We start from the raw sequence: 22,055 nt of genomic DNA on the forward strand, positions 1-22,055 counted from the left end.
TCACCGGAGAACTATTTGAGCAGTTTATATAAATAAAAAGGCCATGAAAATAAGTAAATGCATTTTGATATGCTAATGGAAAAATATCAATTATAAATAAGAAAGACTGTCTTAAAGTATCTGTCCCAAACAGATGCTTAAGATATTTGATTTGCAAATTATCATTAGGTAATTGAAGATGAACAACTAAAATCTTAAAAATCACAAAATCTTAGAGGTGGAATGAATCTTTCCCATGCTATGTTCCATCTTGTCTTCTACAAAAGGAGTTCTGTGGACGTCTATGAATTCAAGACTCTGATTGAAAAGACTGTAGTCATTCTAGCTGTAGAATCCACGGTAAACCAGGATCACATCACAGCCCAGAGGATGCATAGCTCCATCAAAATTCAGCAAAACCCGTAACGAACAAATTTAATTTTTTCACCCAAAATTCTGTAGAGAAAACAAAAGAAAAATAATGAAAAATAAGTTATTAAAAGAATGGGTTAAACTCTCTGGGAAATGTGCTATGTGCATCTCAATAAATATTTGAACTTGGTACATGATGCATAGGCTGGGCTGCTTTTTTACAAGAATCTAGACTCTATCTGTCCCCAGTCTTACACATGTCATGTTCTTGGGACAGCTGACCCTTTCCATTTGCTTAGACCTCATTCAGCTGGAACCTGCCAATACTTGAGAAAGAAGAGGAGTAGGCATTGCCTAAGTGGTCCTCGAGAAGGTGGCAGCCGGGCAACTGTAAGAGCAAAGGTTTTATAAGGAGAAACAGCGGAGGGAGGAAATGGGAAAATAGGTAAGGAAGTTAGAAAAAAATCCCACAGAAGGACAGAGGAAAAAGAGTAGGGTAGAAGTGTCCTGTGTTGTCCTGCAATCTGAAGAACGTTTGAAAAGATGGCCTTGGGATTCCAGAATGCATCACTGCTTCCTGCTTTGCTTAGACTCCCTGTAGCTGGAGGGCTGCCAGGCTGTCGACTGTGGCGTCACCAAGATCAGCTGTGCATCCTCAAGGCTGCTGACTGTCATCATCTTGGTCTCTAGTACACCGTTAGTGTATCATAATAGAATTAAAGTCATTTCTACATTTGCAGAACACCCACTATGATTCCATAGAGGACTATGATACAAAAGTATTTTTAAGAAATGAAAACGGGTAAGTGCACAGTGACTCCTGTTGTTGACTTTACCAATTGACACTCCTGTCTATGGCATCAGTAATCTCCCTATGCTCCAGTCATGAGTTTCCAAGGCTATGGAAGCCCTCTGAGTTCTCCGACTCTTATCTTGTTTAGACAAGGTCATAGTCAAAGTGGAGGTTCTCTCCTCCCTTCAGAGAAAGGTACCTCCTTCTTTGATGACCTGTTCTTTCCACTGGGATCTCACTCGCAGAGATCTTTTGCCAGAGTGTCTTGGCTTTCCATGCCTGAAATACTCTCATGAGCTTTTCAGCCAGCTCCGAATGCCTTTAGGGCTGATTCTGAGGCCAGAGTGCTATTTAGGACATCTGCCATTCTATGAGTCTGCTGAGTATCTCACTTCCCATGTTGGATCACTCTCCCCTTTATTTATTCTATCGGTTAGTGTTAGCAGATACTAGACTTGTTTATGTGCTTCCTTTGACTCCCAGTCCCTTCACCATGACCAACTGTGAACTGAAACTGATCACCTGGAACAGTGAGATGGCATTGGTACATGCCACCTCGATGGGATTGAATTGGAATCCCCTGGTATGCTTCCAACTCCACCACTTGGGGCAAGTCAGCCTGAGCATGTCCCAAATTATACATCTCTTCCCTCTCCCATTCCCACCACCATGTTCAACAGGGATCACATTTCAGTTAATTTTCAACACTTAAGAATAACTGCATCAATTACAGATCTAAACCAGTCATATTAAGTAGAACAGATAAAAAAACTACCAAGAGGGATAATGTATTTAGTTGTTCATTAACAGTCAGGGCTATGCTGATCAAGCCACCATTTCCCATAGTGTCCACCTCACTCCAACAGGTTTCCCTCTTGGTGTTCAGTCAGTCGTCACCGATCAGGGAGAACATATGGTATTTGTCCCTTTGGGACTGGCTTATTTCACTCAGCATGATGTGTTCCAGATTCCTCCATTTTGTTGCAAATGACTGGATTTCGTTGTTTCTTACTGCGGTATAGTATTCTAAAGAGTACATATCCCATAATTTCTTTATCCAGTCTATCGTTGATGGGCATTTAGGTTGGTTCCAGGTCTTAGCTATTGTGACTTGAGCTGCAATAAACATTAGGGTGCAGACCTCTTTTTTGTTTGCCAACTTGACTCTCACTGGGATTAAACATGACAATAGGTCTGATCTGATTTCATCATCATTTAAAAAATCATCTATTATTTTTCACTTTATGTTTCTGTGTGGGAGCAAACTGTTGAAATCCATACTTAATGTATACTAAGCTGATCTTCTGTATATTAAGATAATCAAAATGAATCTTGATGTGAATGGAAGGGGAGAGGGAGTGGGAAAGGGGAGGGTTGTGGGTGGGAGGGACGGTATGGGGGGGAAGCCATTGTAATCCATAAGTCGTACTTTGGAAATTTATATGCATTAAATAAAAGTTAAAAAAAAAAAAAAAGAAATGAAAACGGGGTTGGCGCTGTGATGTAGCAGGTAAAGCTGCAGCCTGCAGTGCCAGCATCTCATATGGGCGCCAGTTCGAATCCTGATTGCTCTACTTCTGAACCGGCTCTCTGCTATGGCCTAGAAGGGCAGTAGAAGATGGCCCAGAGCCTTAGGTCCCCGCACCCACGTGGGAGACCCAGAGTAAGCTCCTGGCTCCTGCCTTCAGATCAGCTCAGCTCTGGCCATGTGGCCATTTGCAGAATAAACCAGCAGATGGAAGGAAGGACTGTTCTCTCTCTCTCTCTCTCTCTCTCTACCTCTGCCTCTCTGTAACTCAGCCTTTCAAATAAATAAATACGTCTTTCAGAAAAATAAAAAAAAAAAAGAAATGAAAACTTTAGGGAAAGATACAGTGTTTTCTGGATATCTTTTATAGTTATTGCAATTTTTTTTATATTTATGCTATATCTAGAGTATCAGCATAATGAACTAACATGATGATTTCTTCATTAATTTCAACCAGTAAATATATATGATCATGTTCTTACATTTTTTCACTGCAGAAAACACATTTATTCCGGTAAGTTCGGCCATTGCTTGCACAGACTGGATCAAGTTCACTGGTGCAAATAGGATTTGATTTAAATGTGTATAAAATACAATCTGGCTGAAAAATATTAAGACTGCATGAAATTTGTCAGATATTGAATATCTCAATAAAATATGATTCAATTCTAACATGAAATACCACATATCAAAAACAGGATAAACACATTCTAGATGTAGGCTTAGCAATAAAAACTTTCTTAAGTTTTAAAAAATTATCAACATTTCATATCTTCTATTATTAACAAAAAAGGCAATATACTTTCGATACATTAGTCACATATGCTCCCCTTCTGTTATCTCTTGTGAATCTTTTCATCACATTCAAATGAGTCTCAAAACTACATTTTCTATTTCTCTCTCCACATTTTTTTCTACCATTTCACCACACACACACACACACACACACATACACATTTTGGTTAGTTTTCATAGTGTGGTAATTTACACAAAAAACACTACTTTGTATTTTTACATAACCTACGTTTTAGGTAAACTATTTCCATTCTAACGTTTACAGCTATAATTAATTTTTTCACTGTAGTAATCCACTACACACATACATGGATTTTCAAAACAGATCATTGAATTGACACTTTTTCTTTTGTTTTACAAGAACGAACATTTCTATGCTAAGCAACAAAGAATCTCTCAGATATTTGTTTGTAATAACGTTTATTCCCCAAAATGAAATTTTGGGATAACAAGATATGTACATTTTTATCACATCAGGGTAATTTCAAGTGATTTTGTTTGTGATTTCTGAAAGTTAATACAGTCACATTATAGATTTTTACTTTTTGAAGGTCCATTTGGCTTGTATATTTTATTTGGTGAATTTTATTAAAATATATAATTTAAAAAGGTTAGTAGGTTACCTTTTTTAACTACATAAATAATTCATTTTGTCTTACCTTTCGCTTTTTACCTTGTTTAAACAGAAGGGAAGTTTCTGCAACAATCAAGGACAAAAAAATACACAAATGAAAAGGAATAAAAACATAAACTTACAAAAAACACAACCTGATTAGTGAGTGACCACATCTCTTAGTAGCTAAAAACAGCAGTAGCAAAATACTAAATTCTTAAAATAAAGCATTTTTAAAACATTTTGAAGTCCTAAGTTTACCTGATAAAAAATAATTTTACATATTACTTTGTAACATCTTCCATTGTTTCTTCAGATTTATAGTTGAGATCTTAGTCAAAAGGGACAATGCTTACATGATTCATTCAAATATAAAAAATTAAGCAATACTTAATTAATTATACCTTAATTTAATGCCTTAAAGATTGCTTTATTCTGAAATTCAAACACCATAAGTTTAAGGGAAATAACTTGGTTATATGTCAGTGTGCATCTTCCATACACCAATAGGCCTTGACTTTAGGAGACTCAGAGCAGATAAACATTGACTCAAATTGTTAAGGGGTTCCAGGTTAGGAAGAGAAGAGTTTCACTCATACTTTGATTTAACAACTACAGAATCAGACTTACCAAAAGGAAAAAGAGTTTTGACTTTTTCAGTTAAGGATGAGCGAAGAGCTAAGATCTACTGCCATTTCTAACCCACCATTCTATCTCTAGTTCTCTAACATGAGAATAAAGAATTTACTCATGCAAATTCAAAAAGACATGGGTAACATACCCTATTTCACATTACCAATTAAATGTTACTGCCCAACACAATTAGTCCCCCTACTCCTGAATTAGGTAATTGTTGATGCACTTTCTAGGATATGACAAGTGCTTCCGTCAGAACTAGAAAATACACTCACCAGAATAAAGAAGAAAGGCTAGGAGCATGATGAAAATAGCTTTAATCCATGATGAGTAGGAAGGCATTTTTTCATGTCTGTGAATGAAAAGGTTTGTATGGTTTATAATTCATGAAGCAGACAAATTTCAAATATTTAATGTTCAAACAGAATCAGGCCCCACACTTGGAAACTTTCCTACCGGTAAATGAACTGTCCCAAACCCCTAGATTCCTGATGTATGCAAACTATTTCCTCTTTTATTACTCCAGTCCTAACATCAATAAAACACATAATGTGTGTGAAGAAGTCTCCCTGGCCATGTGAGAGAATGTCTAGGCCAGAGTGCATTTTGCACAGGTAAGCAGTAGCTGCTTGCCTTCCCAACACTTTGGGATAGCCCCTAAGTAACATAACTATGTTTAAAAAAACCTGCACATTTGGATTTCAGTCATTTCGGGCAGCACTGCCCTAGAATAGTCCTTGCAGCAATGCTACACACTAGAACCGTGTCCCCAGATTCTCCACATGACCTACCTCAAGGAGAGAGATAACGGGGATTGAGGCCAACAGCTCAGGAGGCTGTGCCTAACTTTTTCACACTCCCTCCTCAGCTATCGCCTTCCAGCTAAGTCTCTTTTATTGACCTGTGAGGGAGGGAATCAATGGGGTAGGACAGATGGCTCAGAGCAGATATGGCAGGGAGGTATAACGTGTTCTCTCTGGGAGCTATAAAGAAGGGTATGATGTACCCAGAAGTATGAGGAAAGGGAAAAATGATGAGAGTGATTGTAGATCCCAATATAGAAAAGTAATATGAAATCATCCAAGCAATTGCATTGGAAAGGAACAAAATAATTGAAACAAGACAATAAAACTTTTGTTATCTGTGCTTAGATAAGTACCTGGACCCTCAGTAGATATCAACAGTAGAATGTGTTATACCCAACAGGTTTAATTTTCTTATATTTTGAGAAAATTATAGGTTTACAATTGGTAGAAAAATGCAGGAGGATTCTGTTTGACTACATTTCCTGTAATGGCAAAGTGTGTGAAACTATAGTAAGTATTTCAACGGGGACTTCAGGTGAGCTAGAAATTTTTCACAAGTACTCTTTTTCATACAAATAGCTAGTAAGTATATGAAAAGACGTTGATCATCACTCATCATCAAAGAAGTGAAAATCAAAACTACAGTGAGATATAACTTCATACCAGTTCAGATGGCTATTATGGAAAAAAAGACAATAAGTGTAGCCAGCAAAGTGCAGAAATTGGAACTCTTGTGAACTACTGAAAAGAAAGTATAAGGGTGGAGCCACAGTGGAAAAAACTGTGAAGGATCCTCAAAAATTGAAAATGGAAATATTATAAGATCCAGCATTTCAGTTCTTGGTATATAGTCACAGAAAATGAAGTCAGTATGTCAAAGAAATACTAGCACCCTGTGTTCATCATAGCATTATTGATACCAGCCAATATATAAGGAAACAACCTATGAGTCCATGGAGAATGTGTGGATAAAGAAATTGTGTATGTATACATAATGGACCATTAGCCAGCCATAAAAGAAGGAAAACTATGTTTGTGAAAACGTGGATGAACCTAAAGGAAATCGTGCTATCTGAAATAAACTAAACACAGCAAGTCTCACTTACATGCGGCATCTCAAATAGCTCAAATACATACTAGCAGAGAGTAGAACAGTGGTTTCCAGGAGCTGGGATTAAGGGAAAGGGGAGATGTCTGTCAAACAGCACAGACTTTCAGTTATAAAAGGAACAAGTTCTGCTGACCTAATGTGTAGGGTGAATGATAGTGATTGTGTGAATTATTTTGATTATTGTAATCACTAAACAATATATAATCAAATCCTCACATAGTAGACTTTGAATATATTCAATCTTTATTTCTAAGTGCTTATAAACAGAGTCATAGTTAAAGACATACCCTTTGATTCCATTGCATTTCTTAAAAATTCATATTCAAATTGTACACAATTATATAGCCAACACAATGCTCAGTCATTCTTTTTTTAAGATTTATTTATTTATTTGACAGGCAGAGTTACAGATAGAGAGAGGGAGTATCAGAGAGAAGTCTTCCATCCGCTGGTTCACTCCCCAAATGGCCACACCAGCTGGAGCCGTGCTGATGCAAAGCCAGTAGCCAAAACTTCTTCCCGGTCTCCCACGCGGGTGCAAGGGCCCAAGCACTTGGATCATCTTCCACTTCTTTCCCAGGCCATTAGCAGGGAGCTGCATTGGAAATGGAGCAGCTGGGTCTCCAACTGATACCCGAATGAGATGCTGGCACTGCAGGCAGAAGCTCAACCTGCTTTTCCACAGCACTGGCCCCTGCTCACTCATTCAAAATGAAAATATTTATTGTAAATTATAGCTTGCATAGCTAACACATGCCACAGATTGCCAATAGTCTTCAAATAGTATATCTATGTTTCTGCCATTAAATTGACTTTCTGAATTAGCCGCTGGGCTTTCCTGTTTCTTGCGCTGGAAGGTTGAGAGAAATACAGACACATCTGTCTTGGATACCACAAGCAAATCCTAAGTCAAAGAAGGCGTTGATTGTTATCATCCCAGGACTACATCTCTACATTTCAACTGACTTGTAAATAAGAAAAGAAACATGCATGATAAATTTTCCCAAAGTCTTACATTACTTTTGATATAAATTCAGCATTTAATTTCAGACACATGCTAAGTTGTAGAGTCTAAGTCAGTATGGTTTAACATTTGTGAGCAAAACATTAATCTGGAGTGATTTTCAGAAATTCAGGTTCCTAGATTTGAAAACGGGAAGTTTTCATTCTTTAGGACTGAGAAAATATTAGATAGCTTTATATTTTTATAATTGTATATAATATATATATGTATATATATAAGTGCCCAAGGTAGGTAATTTCTGGAAATCAAGCCCTTATTTCCAAAATTCTTTACTTAACAGCAACAACAAAAAAAAATTACCAGGGTTGGTGCTATGGCATAGAGAGAAAAGCCACCACCTGCAATGTCAACATCCTATATGGGTGCTGGTTTGAGTCCCGGCTGCTCCACTTCTGATCTAGCTCTCTGCTAAAGCACCTGGGAAGGCAGGGGAAGATGGCCAAGTCCTTTGGGCCCCTGCACGTACATGGGAAACCCGGATGAAGCTCCTGGCCTCCGGATTCAGCCCAGCCCAGTGCTGGTCACTGAAACCATTTTGGAGAGTAAACCAACAGATGGAGGATCTCTCCCCTCTGCTCTTGTCTCTCTCTCTCGCTCTCTCTGTGACTCGGCCTTTCAAATAAAACAAATAAATCTTTTAAAAAATTACCAGAATAGGGGCAAATGTTATGATGCTACAGGTTAAGTAGTCACTTGGGGCCAGCGCTATGGCACAGAGGGTTAACACCTTGGCCTGAAGCGCCAGCATCCCCTATGGGCGCTAGTTAGAGACCTGGCTGTTCCACTTCTGATCCAGCTCTCTGCTATGGTCTGGGAAAGCAGTAGAAGATGGCCCAAGTCCTTGGGCCCCTGTACCCACGTGGGAGTCCTGGAAGAAGCTCCTGGCCCCTGGCTTCGGATCAGCACAGCTCCGGTGTTGCAGCCAATTGGGGAGTGAACCATCGGATGGAAGACACCTCTCTCCCTCCCTCCCTCTCTCTCTCTCTCTCTCTCTCTGTGTGTGTGTGTGTGTGTATGTATGTATGTGTAACTCTGACTTTCAAATAAATAAATAAATCTTTAAAAAAGTAGGCACTTGGACATCACATCCCACACTAGAATGCCTGGTATGATTCCTGCTGCCTGTGTTTCTGATCCATCTCGCTGCTAATAAGCTGCTTGGAGATAGTAGGTGATAACTCCAGTACTTGATTGTCTGCTACCCACACGGGAGACCAAGATGAAGTTCCTGACTCCCGTCTTTGGCCTAGCTGAGCCCCAGCTGCTCTTAGCATCTGGGGAGTGAACCAGCAGAGAAAAGATCTCCTATCCCTCCCCTATCTTTTTAAAAACATATAATAAACTTTAAAATACCAAATTTGTGCACTGTGTATCAATCCGCTGTTTAAACAAAGGAACAAAGGACAATTTGATGAAGATAATAGATCAGTTTATTAAGCAAAATAAAATGTTAATTGCATCATTAAATAGTTGAGCATAGAAAATAAAAACCCTAAAATCCCAGGATCACAGAATTGGAAAGAACATTGAATGTCTAGAACTTCATCATGCGTCCTATGGGAGGATTCACCTGATCTGTTAGGAACATAAGACCCTGATTGCAAAAGCTCGAGTTAACTGTAGAATCCGCTTCTAACAGGGGGTCATAGTAAAATCCACAGCAATGTGTAGTTCCAGCAAAAAGTCAGCATTCACCGTAACGAGCCAAATTAAATTTGCCGCCACTTTCCCTGTAGAGAAAGAGACAGAGAGAAAGGAAAAGAAGTGATTGAAAGGGCACAGGAAACATCTTGAAAAGTACACCATGGGACACAGTGAAGAGGCTGCGCCCCACCTCCACAAGCCCCCACCCCCGCTCCCAGGCCTCCTGTGTCTCCACTAGGGGCACACCTGACCCTTCCTATTCTGGCAGCTTTGCCCCAGGCTTGGAACATGTCCACTCTGAGCAAGGAGCTAAGAATTGTGTTAGTGGCTTTTGAGACATAGATGGCAATAGGTGCAAAGACTTTCTGACAGAGAACAGCCATGAGAAGAAAAATGGAACCAATACAGGAGCGCTTTGCAGAGCCATCAGACCACAAACTCCTCAAGGAGCAGACAGGTCAGTGATCTGGAGTGGACATGTCCAAGAATATCCCTGTCACTCCAGGAAAATTTGGAAGGCAGCGTGGAGTTCAAGAAATAAAAGTGAACATCAGAAGAATTCTTCCCAGCACAAATGGCTCAACTAGATAGATTTCAGAGTATAGCAGAGATCTCTTTAGCATCAGGACTTTGAAATTATGTCATATTGGTTGCTAGTCTGCCATAGTAATTCACAATAAGTTCTATCAGCTGACTCACATGTATGTGGAACACCCACCATAGTTATGTTCTGAGAGCTCAACTTTCAGAAGTGAGAATTTCAAGGAAAGGGACAAATGGGTTTCTTTATCTTTTACAGCATCATTAGTTTTCTTGTCTGTGTATTCTAGATTACAGTAACATGGATTTACTAAGATTTTGTTACCAGTCACTTAGAGAGAGCACATATGTACTAGTGTGTCCTTACTTGTATGCAAGGCAGAACAAGCATTTGTTGCAGTAAGTGTGGCCATTAGTTGCACAGACTGGAAGATATTCTGTGGTGCAAAACTTGCGAGTGTGAGTATACAGATTACAGATTGTCTGCAAAAGACACAGAGGACAACAAGAGTGCGTCAGACAACGACCATTGGGGTAGAAACAGTCTCCATTCTTAATATGTAATGTCATAATCCAAAGTGAGATAAACATAATGTGTAGAGATATTTAATGACAAACATTTAATGACATTCTATTTCTTAAAACTGGCATAATAAAATACATATTTTTAATTTTGCAGACTCATTCTATAATACATTTTTCTTGGTAAATTTTGCATTGAAACTAAAAGTATGTCATTGTAAAAATTAAAAGTGATACAAAATGAAGGAGAAGGGAGAGTGGAATGTGGGCAGGAGGGAGGGTAAGACAGGAAGTATCACTATGTTTCTAAATCTGCTAAATCTCATCCAGTTAAATCTGTACATATAAAACACATGAAATTTGTTCACCTTATATAAATAAAAAGATTAAGTTAAAATTTTACCTTTTCTACATTCCAAATCGATCAGTAATAACTTACCGGATACCTGTACATTGCTGATTTTAAATAAAGCGTTTCTGAAAGCAAAGCAGAGATGACAAAGACAGTACATTACAAAAGCATCTCTCTGGTGAGAAGTGCCCATATCTGTAACAGAATTTCCAACTACTTTAAACAGTGTTGTGCATGCATTCACTTCAATAGGAAAAATTAATCAATACTCTCCCCTCATTTTCAGATTCTAGCTAATATTTCACAATTATCTTATGAAAAAATTCACAGACAACACTGAGCTTTAGGGAAGACACATTTCCCCCAACATATTTGTCAGAGAGTTCTCTCCTTATACCATTCATTGACTTGAATGACTCAGAGCTGGCAAATAGTAAATGTGATGAGCAAGCACTGGCAGATTTAGAAGATAGCATTCCTCCTTGCACCTTGCAGTCAACAACAATGGCATTTGAGTTCCTTAAAGAAAATGTAATTTAGGGGCTGGCACTGTGGCATAGCAGGGAAGTGCTGGCATCCCATATGGGCGCTGGTTCAAGTCGCGGCTGCTCTGTTTCCGATCCAGCTCTCTGCTATGGCCTGGGAAAGCAGTAGAAGACAGCCCAAGTCCCTGGGCCCATGCACCCGGGTGGGAGAACCTGAAGAAGCTCCTGGCTCCTAGCTTTGGATTGGTGCAGCCCTGGCCATTGTGGCATTGGGGAGTGAACCAGTGGATGGAAGACTCTCTCTCTCTTTCTCTGCCTTTCAAATAAATAAGTAAATCTTTAAAAAATGCAATTTAAAGCCCTTGAGTTACTGACAAACAAGATCTAAAGCCTGCTGCCCATTCTAACTCATGACTCTATTTCAACTTATCTAATGCAGGAAACAAGGAAAAGTAATCCACTGATGTGACTGTAAGAAGGTATGCCCTGTATCACCTTATCAGTTTAAGGATTACAAACAACATCCTCCATTCCTAAATTACAGAGTTATTTCCTGAATTTTCTAGGGAAGCATTTCACTTAAACTAGAATGGACTGGAATTTTACTCACCAGAGTAAAGAGGAAATGTGAAGATAATGGTGAAAATGACTTTGATCTTTGATGAGAAGAGGGACATTTTATCAAGTCTGTGGAAGAAAGCTTTAGGAGTTTGTAACAATGTTACCTGCCAAACAGAGTAAACAAAATGAATCCAGGGCTCCATTTTAGAAAGTTTCTTATTTAAGGAAATGGCTCCAACCCCCTAGGTTCCTTCTTGGGGCGAATCATCCTCTTCCACTGTTCCCCAAACCTGTGCTTCAACAAGGCTTAAAATGTCATTTCAGAAGCCCATCTAAGAGAGGTCAAGGAAAGCCCAGGAAACTGTTAACAAAATGGAAGGATCTGACTGCTCTCTGAACTTTTTAGTCTGCCTGGAAGGAGACTGGTCGCATTAAAACAAAACAAAACAAAACAAAACAAAACAAAACAAAACTGTGCATTTGAGTCTGTATTTTTCTCGGAAGATAGGAATGATCTCGGCTGGGACGATGGATCTGGAGCAGTCCTCACAGCAGTACTGCACAAGAACACTATCGCTCTAGATGCCCCATCACACCTACCTCACAGAGATAAGGGGGCTCACGGCCAGCCGCTCTGGAGACTGGCTGTCCTGCCCAGCCATGGCCTTCCAGCTAAGTCTCTTTTATTGATCTGTGAATGAGGAGCTGGATGGGGGTAGGACAGATGGTTCAGGGCAGATAAGACACAGAAGTATGCTATGTCCTCCCTAGAGGCTACAAAGCAGGTGGTGAGAGGTGTCTCACAAACACTTCTCAAGGGAGTTCTCAACAGGATGCTTGGGGACAATTTGTTCTTATGAAGTCAAAAATATGAGAAAGAGAGAAGATAACAGAAGTAGTTACAGATTCTAAGATACAGAAGAAATATAGATTCTAAGATACAGAAGAAAACTTTCCAATCACGTGAGTTCAAAACAGAAAACAAAATGAAGTAGGAAAAAGAAATATTACTGACATGAACCTGTCAGTAATATTATTTAAAACTATATGCATACTGGAATCATGGAGAACTTTCTTTTCTTTCAGTTTAATATTTTACTTGCTTTTTTAAACAAAAATACTTTTAATTTACAATATAGTCAAATGCTTAATACTCCACTCAAAGATTTCAACAAATAAAAATTAAAAAGATCATATTCAGCAAGAAAATAGGCCAGACCTATGAACAATAATCAAATGAAAAGACATTTGGCTTCATTCACATAAAGTAAATTTTAAAAGTCACAGTATCATTAAAATATAAAAATGCATAATTCTTAGCAATTTGCAAAGATTTAAAACAAAGTTTGACAAAACACTATTTGCAGCAAAACTGATACACATAGACATTTCTTCTTTTGTTTTTCTTTTTTGATTTGTTTTAATTTTAATTTTAGGGGGAAATTTTAAACAGTATGAATGCATCATTCTGCAGTCAAAATTGTAAATCCACCACTAGTTGACAAGGACTGGGCATTGGCAAGCTTTAGAAGCTCCCAGAACAATCCCATGTGCAGTAAGGTTTGAGGAAATTCTTCTGACACACATGCTGGAAACATTTGGAACAGCAGAAAGAGAGAGAGAGAGAGAGAGAGAAAGAGAAAGTCATATATATTTGTGGTATATATTTAAAGTAGTGTCAGTAATAAATATTTAAACTGTCTGGACTTAGGTTGTTGACTACAGGGCACTGTCACCTTAACCCTACCTGATGTTTCCAGGAATAAACTCATCACGAAAGAAACTCATGATAGAGAAATAAACTAAATTCAGCTGAAGCTGAGGTGAAGTTGCTGGGAAGCTCTTTATAGTCCATGCAGTGGATTTCTCTTTATGTGTGCATCAGTAGACATCAAGAGTAAAACAGATTGCCTGTGACTCCCCAAGCAGCCTAGGAATCAACTAGTATAGGAAATGTTAGGTATGTAAATTATTTTATACGGTTTTGTAAGAAAAAATGAATGTATTAGTTTGTGTAAGAGAATGAGTAAGGAGAAGATTATGACTTTAGATGACAGAGATCTTAAAGAGACAGAAAAAATAGAGACTAATCTCAGTGTCACTTTCTCATGAATTGTGGGCTAAATCAATTCACCACTCAGGCAATAATGGGATAAACTTCCTGGATCTGACCTAAGCAAACATAAACATCAGCTGAGCTTCATACTAGGTCCTCTACTGCGTTATACTGAGAAGTGCAAGGTTTTGTGTTGATTTTTTTCCCTTGCTACTGTTGTTGTTTGGAGAACCCATATTCTTGAAAATACAATTATGATACTTTCAAAAGACACTAGATATTTTAAATTTGTTTCTGACTCGAAGAGGCCAAAGTGACTTGATGATGTTTATTACCGGGAGACACAATGGATTGACTGGTTTGGGTATACTTCTGAGTACCACAGTGTGTCTTGAGATTAGAGTCTAATGCCCAGACCCATTTTCATGGGATAGGGAGTTGGATGTTAAATAGGGAAAGATAAACTGGTAGATAGAACCTGAGTACAAGAGTGGAAGCCCATTTTTCTAGGAGATTCTGCGTACAGAGAGTTTATCACAGTGCCCCATCCCAGCTGCTTGTGGGGAATGTAGTTGAGAGGTGAATAAGAAATGTGCCAAACTATCTCTCTACAGAAAAAAACTGTGTCAAGAAATGTCATAGTGTCTCAGGGCATGCAAGTTTACAACTGAGACAATATGTCCTCATTAGGATGATCAGAGATGAACCTATGAGCAGAATACTAGAAAGTTTAAAAAGTCTTTCGTGAAACAGAATAGCCAGTTCAAGAGTTCAATGTTGCAAGAAGCATTGCAAGGAAATAAATAATTTCAAGATAATTCCAAAACACAAAGTAAATGGGCACATGAGGCAAGGTGCAGTTAGAGAGATCAAGAAGAATAGCTCATGTGGAACTTCCAGAATGTTCTCCTACAGATTCTGGTGCTTCAGGCTAAAGAGGAGCCCAGGAGTCTGTACTCCCACCAAACACTCAAGTAATGTATTGTGTATTCACCTCTGAATATGTTTCTTTAATTATAGTTATGAAAACTATTTTAACCCATTACTAACCAAAGATAGTATGAATATTTTAACAAAGATAAAAAAATTTAACATTTTATTGAGTGAAATATTTATGATTATAAATTGTGGTAGATTTTATATTAACAAACTCAAAATTATTATAATAGCTTTTTTTAAGTTATCAGTGAAAAATTGGACACAGAGAATAAAGTTCCTTTAGTTACAGGCTATTAGTGTTGGAAAGGTTCTTTGACATCCTATGTACATCCTATGTACCGTAGAAGTCTTCACTTGATCAACCAGGAATGAGACCCTAATTAAGGAGAGTCTAGTTGATTGCAGGAGCCACCACAAAAAGGGTTACAATGAAGCCACCGGAATGTGTCGGTCAGGCAAAATTCAGCATTCACCATAATGCAAAAATACAAACGCATCTTTACTTTGTCTGTAGATGAAGAGCACAAAGAGAAGAAAAAGTAAATAACTGAAAGAACATTTTAAATTTACTGAGCATCGCATAAAGTGCTTCTCAATGAGGATTTGAACAAGGGACAGCAGAGAGCCTGTGCTCCACTTCTCAAGCAGCTGGGTCCCACCTATTCCCCAGCCTTGCACAAAGCCTCTTCTCCATCTGGGGCAACTGGACTCTTCCCACAAGCTCAGTTCTGACCTGATCTGAGACTTGCCCAAATGTGGAAAGAGAAAGGATTAGAGTGTGTTTTAGTGCATCTCTAGGGGCAGAAGCCAGTTTGGGGATTAAATAGGAAAGGATTTGAGAGGAGGAGACACCTGTGAAAGACACGTTGTGGTGGGGAGAACGCTGGCTGAACCTTCAGGTGCGAACTCCTTCAGAGAGAAGGAGACATGAAGGGGGGTGGGTGGAGCGTCCTGTACTTTAAGGTATGAAGGGTGTCATCCCGTTTGGAAGGCAATGTGGCTCATCAGAGGAGTCCTTCCTAGTATCAGTGGCCCATTGCAATGGATTTCAGAGTTCTATAGTCACCAGTCTAGCATTAGTAATTCACAATAATCAAGCTAAGTTAAATTAATGGATTTATATATTTGCAGAATACCTAAAAGACATATAATTAGAGGCCAAATACAACACTTTTTAACTTTTTTTTCTTTAAACAAAACTGCTTTTAGAAGCAAAAATTTCAGGGAGAGGTACAAGCTTGTTCCTGTGGCTTCTATGAATATAAAGACAATGTAATCATTTTTTGGTATATGTTGCTCCCAGGTCATCAAAACCATGGTTTTTACTATCATTTTGTGATGGTTTCCTTATTACTTTGGGAGAGTAAATATTTATTCTGTATTCTTACCGCTTTTCACTGCAGAACATGCATCTATTGCTGTAAGTCTTGCCATTGGTTGCACAGATTGGATCAAGTTCTTTGGTGCAGATATAGTTTGAATATAAATCGCAGTTTGGCTATTGAACACAGAGACAACATAGAATTTGTCAGATGATGAAGTTTTTAATAAAATCTTTCTTTATTCTTCATATAAAATTTCATATATTAAAATGGAATCATTATGGCCTATTTCAAAGTTTAATAATAAAACTGAGGTGCCCATGACTCAACTAAACATGAAATACTACTGTATTGAGTTTATAAACCCAATATGCATTTAAAAATCAATACAGGCTGCTGAATGTATATTTTATAACTTAGCTGCCTTGTTCTCCCTTCTCAGGTCAAATGTTACCCATTATTTCATACAATAAGAAATCATAAAACAGAGCATCTTTTTGTCTTCCCCAATAGTACCACCATATTCACATGTATGCATTTATGTGTTTGTAAATATATATGTACCACCAAATATACCTATACTTTATATGTAATTTGTTTAGTGTTGGCCATATTGATCATTTACATATATAAGTTGTGTGTATTCTTACATGATTTACTTTCTACACTTCTTTGACCTTTATCTATATAGATGCTTAGAAATATAGTTCATTGTCTTTAGTTCTATTTAATATTCCAATACATGAATATATGAAAAGTACCATTTTATCTATCTTGAAGTATATAATTGGGCTATTGGCTTTTTTATTCCTAAGGCAAATGATTCTACTTAAACACCCTTTAGCACATATTAGATGTTGTGAACAATAAAACTTATGTCCATTATGGAATTTTTAAATAATGGTATAGTTTTATCTTCTCTTTAATGCCAATCAGTTTCATATAGCTAGAAAGATTCAATCTATTGACCTTAATATAATTACAGGTTTTCAATTGTTTTTATTTTTATTTTTTCATTTGTTTAGAAGGATTATTTGGTTACACATTTTTTGTGTTGAAGTTTGTTATTAAAATTGACCTTTTCCAACTTCCAAATTAATCAGCATTAACTTACTGGTTTGCGAATGACTGGTAAAGGTGCAAAAGCAGTTTCTGTAACCAACAAAAAAAGAATAATTAAAAAGAAGAAGAAAATGTGGACAAAAGCATATTCTATGTTGGGAAGTTCCCACATTTCTTAGTAGCAGAAACTTATGAGAATTGCTTACTTACACTAAGGCCTTGCAAGTAATGGGATGAGCCTTTTTTGCTAGTACTAAAATACTAAATATACAAAATGACTTCAAATCTGGAAATATTCTATAGCTAAAAAATTAATATCACTTATGAAAAATAATTTTATGTATTATTTAATAATCCACCAAACTCTCCTTTGAAGATGCTATAGTGGCTTTCTCTTCCCATTTTAATAGATGAGATTGCCTACTCAAAGAAGATAATACCTTGCAGAAAGTCCCATAGTATGCCCTGTGAACTAATATGTAGAAATTAATTAGTATTTAATTAATTGGCACTCAATTAAAATACGAAGGATATATCCAACTCCTCTGTTACTTTATTCTGAAATTACATGAGTCAAGATGAACTTTAAGAAAGAGAACTTGTCAGCAGACAGATCTATGAGTCCTCATCTTACACAAGACCTTGACCTAGAAGACTCAAGTACAAATTAGGCTGCCAAGACATGCCAGGTGTAAAGGTGCCACTACTCTCCTCACTTGGCATTCAACCACCATCAAATTTAACCTTAAGAGAGAGAAAAGGTAAATAAATATCTTTCATCACAGATGGATAAAACTCTAAGGTCTGCTGCCCATTCGCAGTACTTCTTTATCTCTAAGGTAGGGAATGAGTAAAAGGTAATTCACAGGTGCAGTTTTAAAAAGGCATTTGAAACATGCCCTGTTTTATTTCACCAGTTTACAGTTTGCAAACCCCATAAAACAAGCTTGGTCAGTTCTGAATTACAGCAGTTGTTTGCAGCACTTTCTACATGTAAAATGCTTCAACCAGGGCTGGAAAATTTACTCACCAGAATGAAAAGGAAATGTCAAGGCAATGATGAAAACTGCTTTGATCCATGACGAGAAGAAAGGCATTTTATCAACTCTGTGGAAGAAACCTTTAGGAATGTTTATAGCACAGAACAAATTGTCCATGTCCAAATGAAAGTCTCTTACGGTTAAAGGAACTGTTCATGTTCTACCTCTCTATTACCTGCCTGTGTTCTTCCCCCAACCCTCATGATCAATAAAGCATATTATATGAACATAGGGCCTCCTAGAAACTTGAGAGAAAGCCCAGGGTAAGTCTTTGAACATCTAAAAAGGAACGGTTTACTCCCCCAACCCTCCGAGTCAGCCCACAAATAGTCTGCCTGCGTTTAAGGAAATATTCTCAACGGAACCTCAGTTTTTGCTCAGGAAGTAAAAACAGGAGAAAAGAAAGGACTGGAGTGGTCCTCAGCACAGCATCGTGAGACGGCCGGGCATCGTCTAGATCTCCCACCTGGCCTACCTGAAGGAGAGAGGGCAACGCAGAGTGCAGACACCAGCTGCAGACGCGGTCTCTATTTTGTTCACCTGCACTTCTCAGTCACGTGTATTCAGCTGAGGAGTCTCCATTACTGATTTGTCAGTGCAGAGCTGCGTGGAGATAAAAGAGCTGCCCAAGGGCAGATGGGACACAGAGATATTCTGTGTCCTCCCTGGAGGTCACAAAATAGCGTACGAGAATTCCTTCATATAGTACTCAACAGATCTTCCCCCAGCAAGAGGTTCGGGACAAGTAGATCTGATGCATTCAAAAACATGGGGTGAGAATGGAGAGGTGCTAACAGTACTCAGAGATCCCATCATAGAAAAAGAGTAAAAGCTTTCTAAGCTCCCAGGCAGAAATGCCCAAGAGAACAAAAGCAAGAAAAATAAGAAAGCCTTTTAGGAAATTCTACATAGACAAATGCCTGTTCTGTAACACTGGAAATACATCAGATTGAATGGATATTTGATTCTTACTGGATCTCTTATTTAAGGTAAATGTAGACGCACATAAAATTTTAAATGCTAACGCAGCGTGTTCTTGTGATGCCATTAAACAGTTCCCCAAATGGGAACATCTTGTAAAGCTATATTATAAGTATACAGCCAGGGATGGATACCAGCTGAAGACCTTTTACCCATGTCCAGTTCTATCCCAAGGACAGGACAGAATAATTTCTATCTCATAGATTTGTCATAAATATTAGAGATACAAATCACCATAATCTAACCTGCCCTTTTTTTTGTGTGGTAAATAAAGTTAAAATGTAGGAAAGAACCTTTGGTTCTAGCACTGTTCCATGCCAATCTAAATAAATTAGTTGAAGCAAAATGGAACTGAAGTCTGGATTTGAAGCTATTGTGAAGGTATTGTAATGTTCTTATGGTCTACACATTGGCTGTTCATTGTTTCCATTCATTCACAGAGATCACAAGCAGGATAAACAACCACGTCACACAACAGGCCACATGGTTTTGAGACAAATCAGTGAAAAGAATGTTAGGTGTGTGGGTATCTAATATAGCTTCACAAAGAAAATGTAATCTGCTCCAGAGGTAGAGAAGACAATGTCTTCAAGATGAAAGAGGCTGAGGTCAGCGCTTGACGTAGTGGATTAAGTCGCTGCCTGTGACGCTGGCATCCCATAAGGGCACCAGTTCGTGTCTCGGCTGCTCCACTTCTGATCCAGCTTCCTGCTAACTAACCTACCTGGAAAAGTAGCAGAAGATGCCCCAAGTCCTTGGGACTTTACACCCATGTTGGAGACCCAGAAGAAGTTCTTGTCTCCAGGCTTCACTCTGGCCCAGCCCTGGCCACTGTGGCCATTTGAGGAGTGAACCAGCAGATGGAAGACTTCTTTCTCTCAGCCTCTGCCTCCCCCTCTCTGTAACTCCACATTTCAAATAAATAAATAAATCTTAAAAAAAGAAAAATATGAAAGAGATGTCAAAATAAAGCAGGACAGAACGAGTTGATGGGGAGAAGAATATTCTCCGGGCCGGCGCCGCGGCTCACTAGGCTAATCCTCCGCCTTGCAGTGTTGGCACACCGGGTTCTAGTCCCGGTCGGGGTGCCGGATTCTGTCCCGGTTGCCCCTCTTCCAGGCCAGCTCTATGCTATGGCCAGGGAGTGCAGTGGAGGATGGCCCAAGTGCTTGGGCCCTGCACCCCATGGGAGACAGGAGAAGTACCTGGCTCCTGCCATCGGGTCATGCGCCGGCCGCAGCGGCCATTGGAGGGTGAACCAACGGCAAAAGGAAGACCTTTCTCTCTGTCTCTCTCTCTCACTGTCCACTCTGCCTGTCAAAAAAAAAAAAAAAAAAAAAAAAAAAAAAAAAAAAAAAAAAAAAAAAAGAATATTCTCCAACTGTCCAAGGCAACTTCCCCTGTACTGGGCAAAGAATCCCACAGGGTAACACGGACGGCCGTCAGGGTCTAGTTCAGGCTTGTGAAACAGCAGTTGTGATATGGACCAGGTTCTCCTCCAGCTTACTGAATACGGTAATGTTTTCTGGACACCGCATATTATTGAAATAGAATTCTAAATAAATACATTTACTATCCTTTCAAAGTAGTCCGAGATATTCTAAGGTGTCTTCTCACAGAAGAGGATGAAGTTACTCGGTGACATGTTCCAATGAGGGAGTTGAGTTGGGTGGGGACAGGCCTGAGTACAACAGTGTATCTGGAGGTTGAGGGTGAAATCCAAACCCATTCTTATGCAAGCAGGTGAGCAATAAATAGACAAACAATAATATCACTTTCAGGGAGCACATGAGTGTAGAGATAGGTTACCACTTCTTTTGGGGAGATTTCTAAACAGATAAGGCTTATTAAAATGTCCCTCACCAACTGGGTATGTATGACTTTTACAGGGGGGTAAAAACATTTGCCTATGTAACTCTGCAGAATGAAGACGTAAGTGGTGAGCTAAATGAGAAGAGTAAAATGTTAAGATCTTCTTAGTACCTATACTACTGGATGTGAAATTCATGGAAGTCTTCATAATCAAAAAATACAGTAATGGTGATAAAAATAGAAATAGACCAAGAATAAGCCCACATATACACAGTCAGTTTATAGGAGAGGTTTTTTTTTTTTTTTTTTTTTTTTCAATGAATGGTACTGATGCAGGCAAAGAAGCAGCTAGCAAGGAGGAGCGGAGGTCTGCCAGCACTGCTTTGCAGCTCTGCCCACTGCAAACCTGCCTGCACTGCCTGCTGCACCACCCACAACCTCCTTCCCTGCACTGCCCAAGCCTCCTCCTCCTCTGTGCCAACAAACCTCCTCCAGTCTGTCTGGTGGAAATCTACAACGCCTGGAGTTTTGCTGCTTAGAATCGGTGCCAGCTAAAGATATTCCATATGGTTGCAGACTGCATCCCTACGAGGACCTTTACTTCATTTTATCATTATATAAGATGACCACGGTCAAGAGTCACAGCCCCATCATGCACCTGATGCCTTACCATTTCTAGGATTTTCAGAAAAAGGCAGGGAAATGGACAGCACTGAAACCCCACACAGAGTTCTGCTGTCTGCGTACTCAGTGCATCCCCATCCCTGACACCACCCCGTGCCTTCAGCTCATATAAAGGGGCAGCCCTGAATCTTACTGAATGCAGTCCTTCCTTGAGCTTGTCTGGACTCATTCCTGCATGTGTACTTTCGCTTTGCATGTAAATAAATCTTGCTTATCTATTGACTTTATCTATATCACAGCCTTGAATCCCTTCTTTTGATGAAGAAAAAATGTGGGGCCAATCACCCTAACAACAATTCTGAGAAAATTACATATCTACAGAAAAATAATACTTTAAAATACTGACATCTACTAGCTAAAAAACTATTGACACCTACTAGAATAAAAACCAAAATATA

At 38.8% G+C, this 22,055-nt stretch overlaps 2 protein-coding genes across 2 annotated transcripts; both read right to left on the reverse strand.

Moving 5' to 3' along the window:
* Positions 1 to 345: 345 nt before the first annotated feature.
* LOC103347913 (serine protease inhibitor Kazal-type 10) lies at positions 346 to 12,647 on the reverse strand. The gene is made up of 10 exons (XM_051844848.2): positions 12,362 to 12,647; positions 11,811 to 11,887; positions 10,803 to 10,840; positions 10,209 to 10,324; positions 9,363 to 9,387; positions 5,508 to 5,584; positions 4,992 to 5,068; positions 4,127 to 4,164; positions 3,155 to 3,273; positions 346 to 435 (listed from the first exon to the last, which is right to left on the reverse strand). The coding sequence occupies exons 1-10, from the start codon at positions 12,421 to 12,423 to the stop codon at positions 390 to 392; spliced, it is 675 nt and encodes a 224-aa protein (XP_051700808.1). The 5' UTR covers positions 12,424 to 12,647; the 3' UTR covers positions 346 to 389.
* Positions 12,648 to 13,164: 517 nt separating this feature from the next.
* On the reverse strand, positions 13,165 to 18,757 carry LOC103347993 (sperm-associated acrosin inhibitor). Its single transcript, XM_017341609.3, has 5 exons — positions 18,656 to 18,757; positions 18,171 to 18,260; positions 17,193 to 17,230; positions 16,145 to 16,254; positions 13,165 to 15,264 (listed from the first exon to the last, which is right to left on the reverse strand). The coding sequence occupies exons 2-5, from the start codon at positions 18,235 to 18,237 to the stop codon at positions 15,219 to 15,221; spliced, it is 261 nt and encodes an 86-aa protein (XP_017197098.1). The 5' UTR covers positions 18,238 to 18,260; positions 18,656 to 18,757; the 3' UTR covers positions 13,165 to 15,218.
* Positions 18,758 to 22,055: the final 3,298 nt, after the last annotated feature.

The sequence above is a fragment of the Oryctolagus cuniculus genome, chromosome 6, assembly GCF_964237555.1.
Source record: "Oryctolagus cuniculus chromosome 6, mOryCun1.1, whole genome shotgun sequence".
NCBI lineage: Eukaryota > Metazoa > Chordata > Mammalia > Lagomorpha > Leporidae > Oryctolagus > Oryctolagus cuniculus.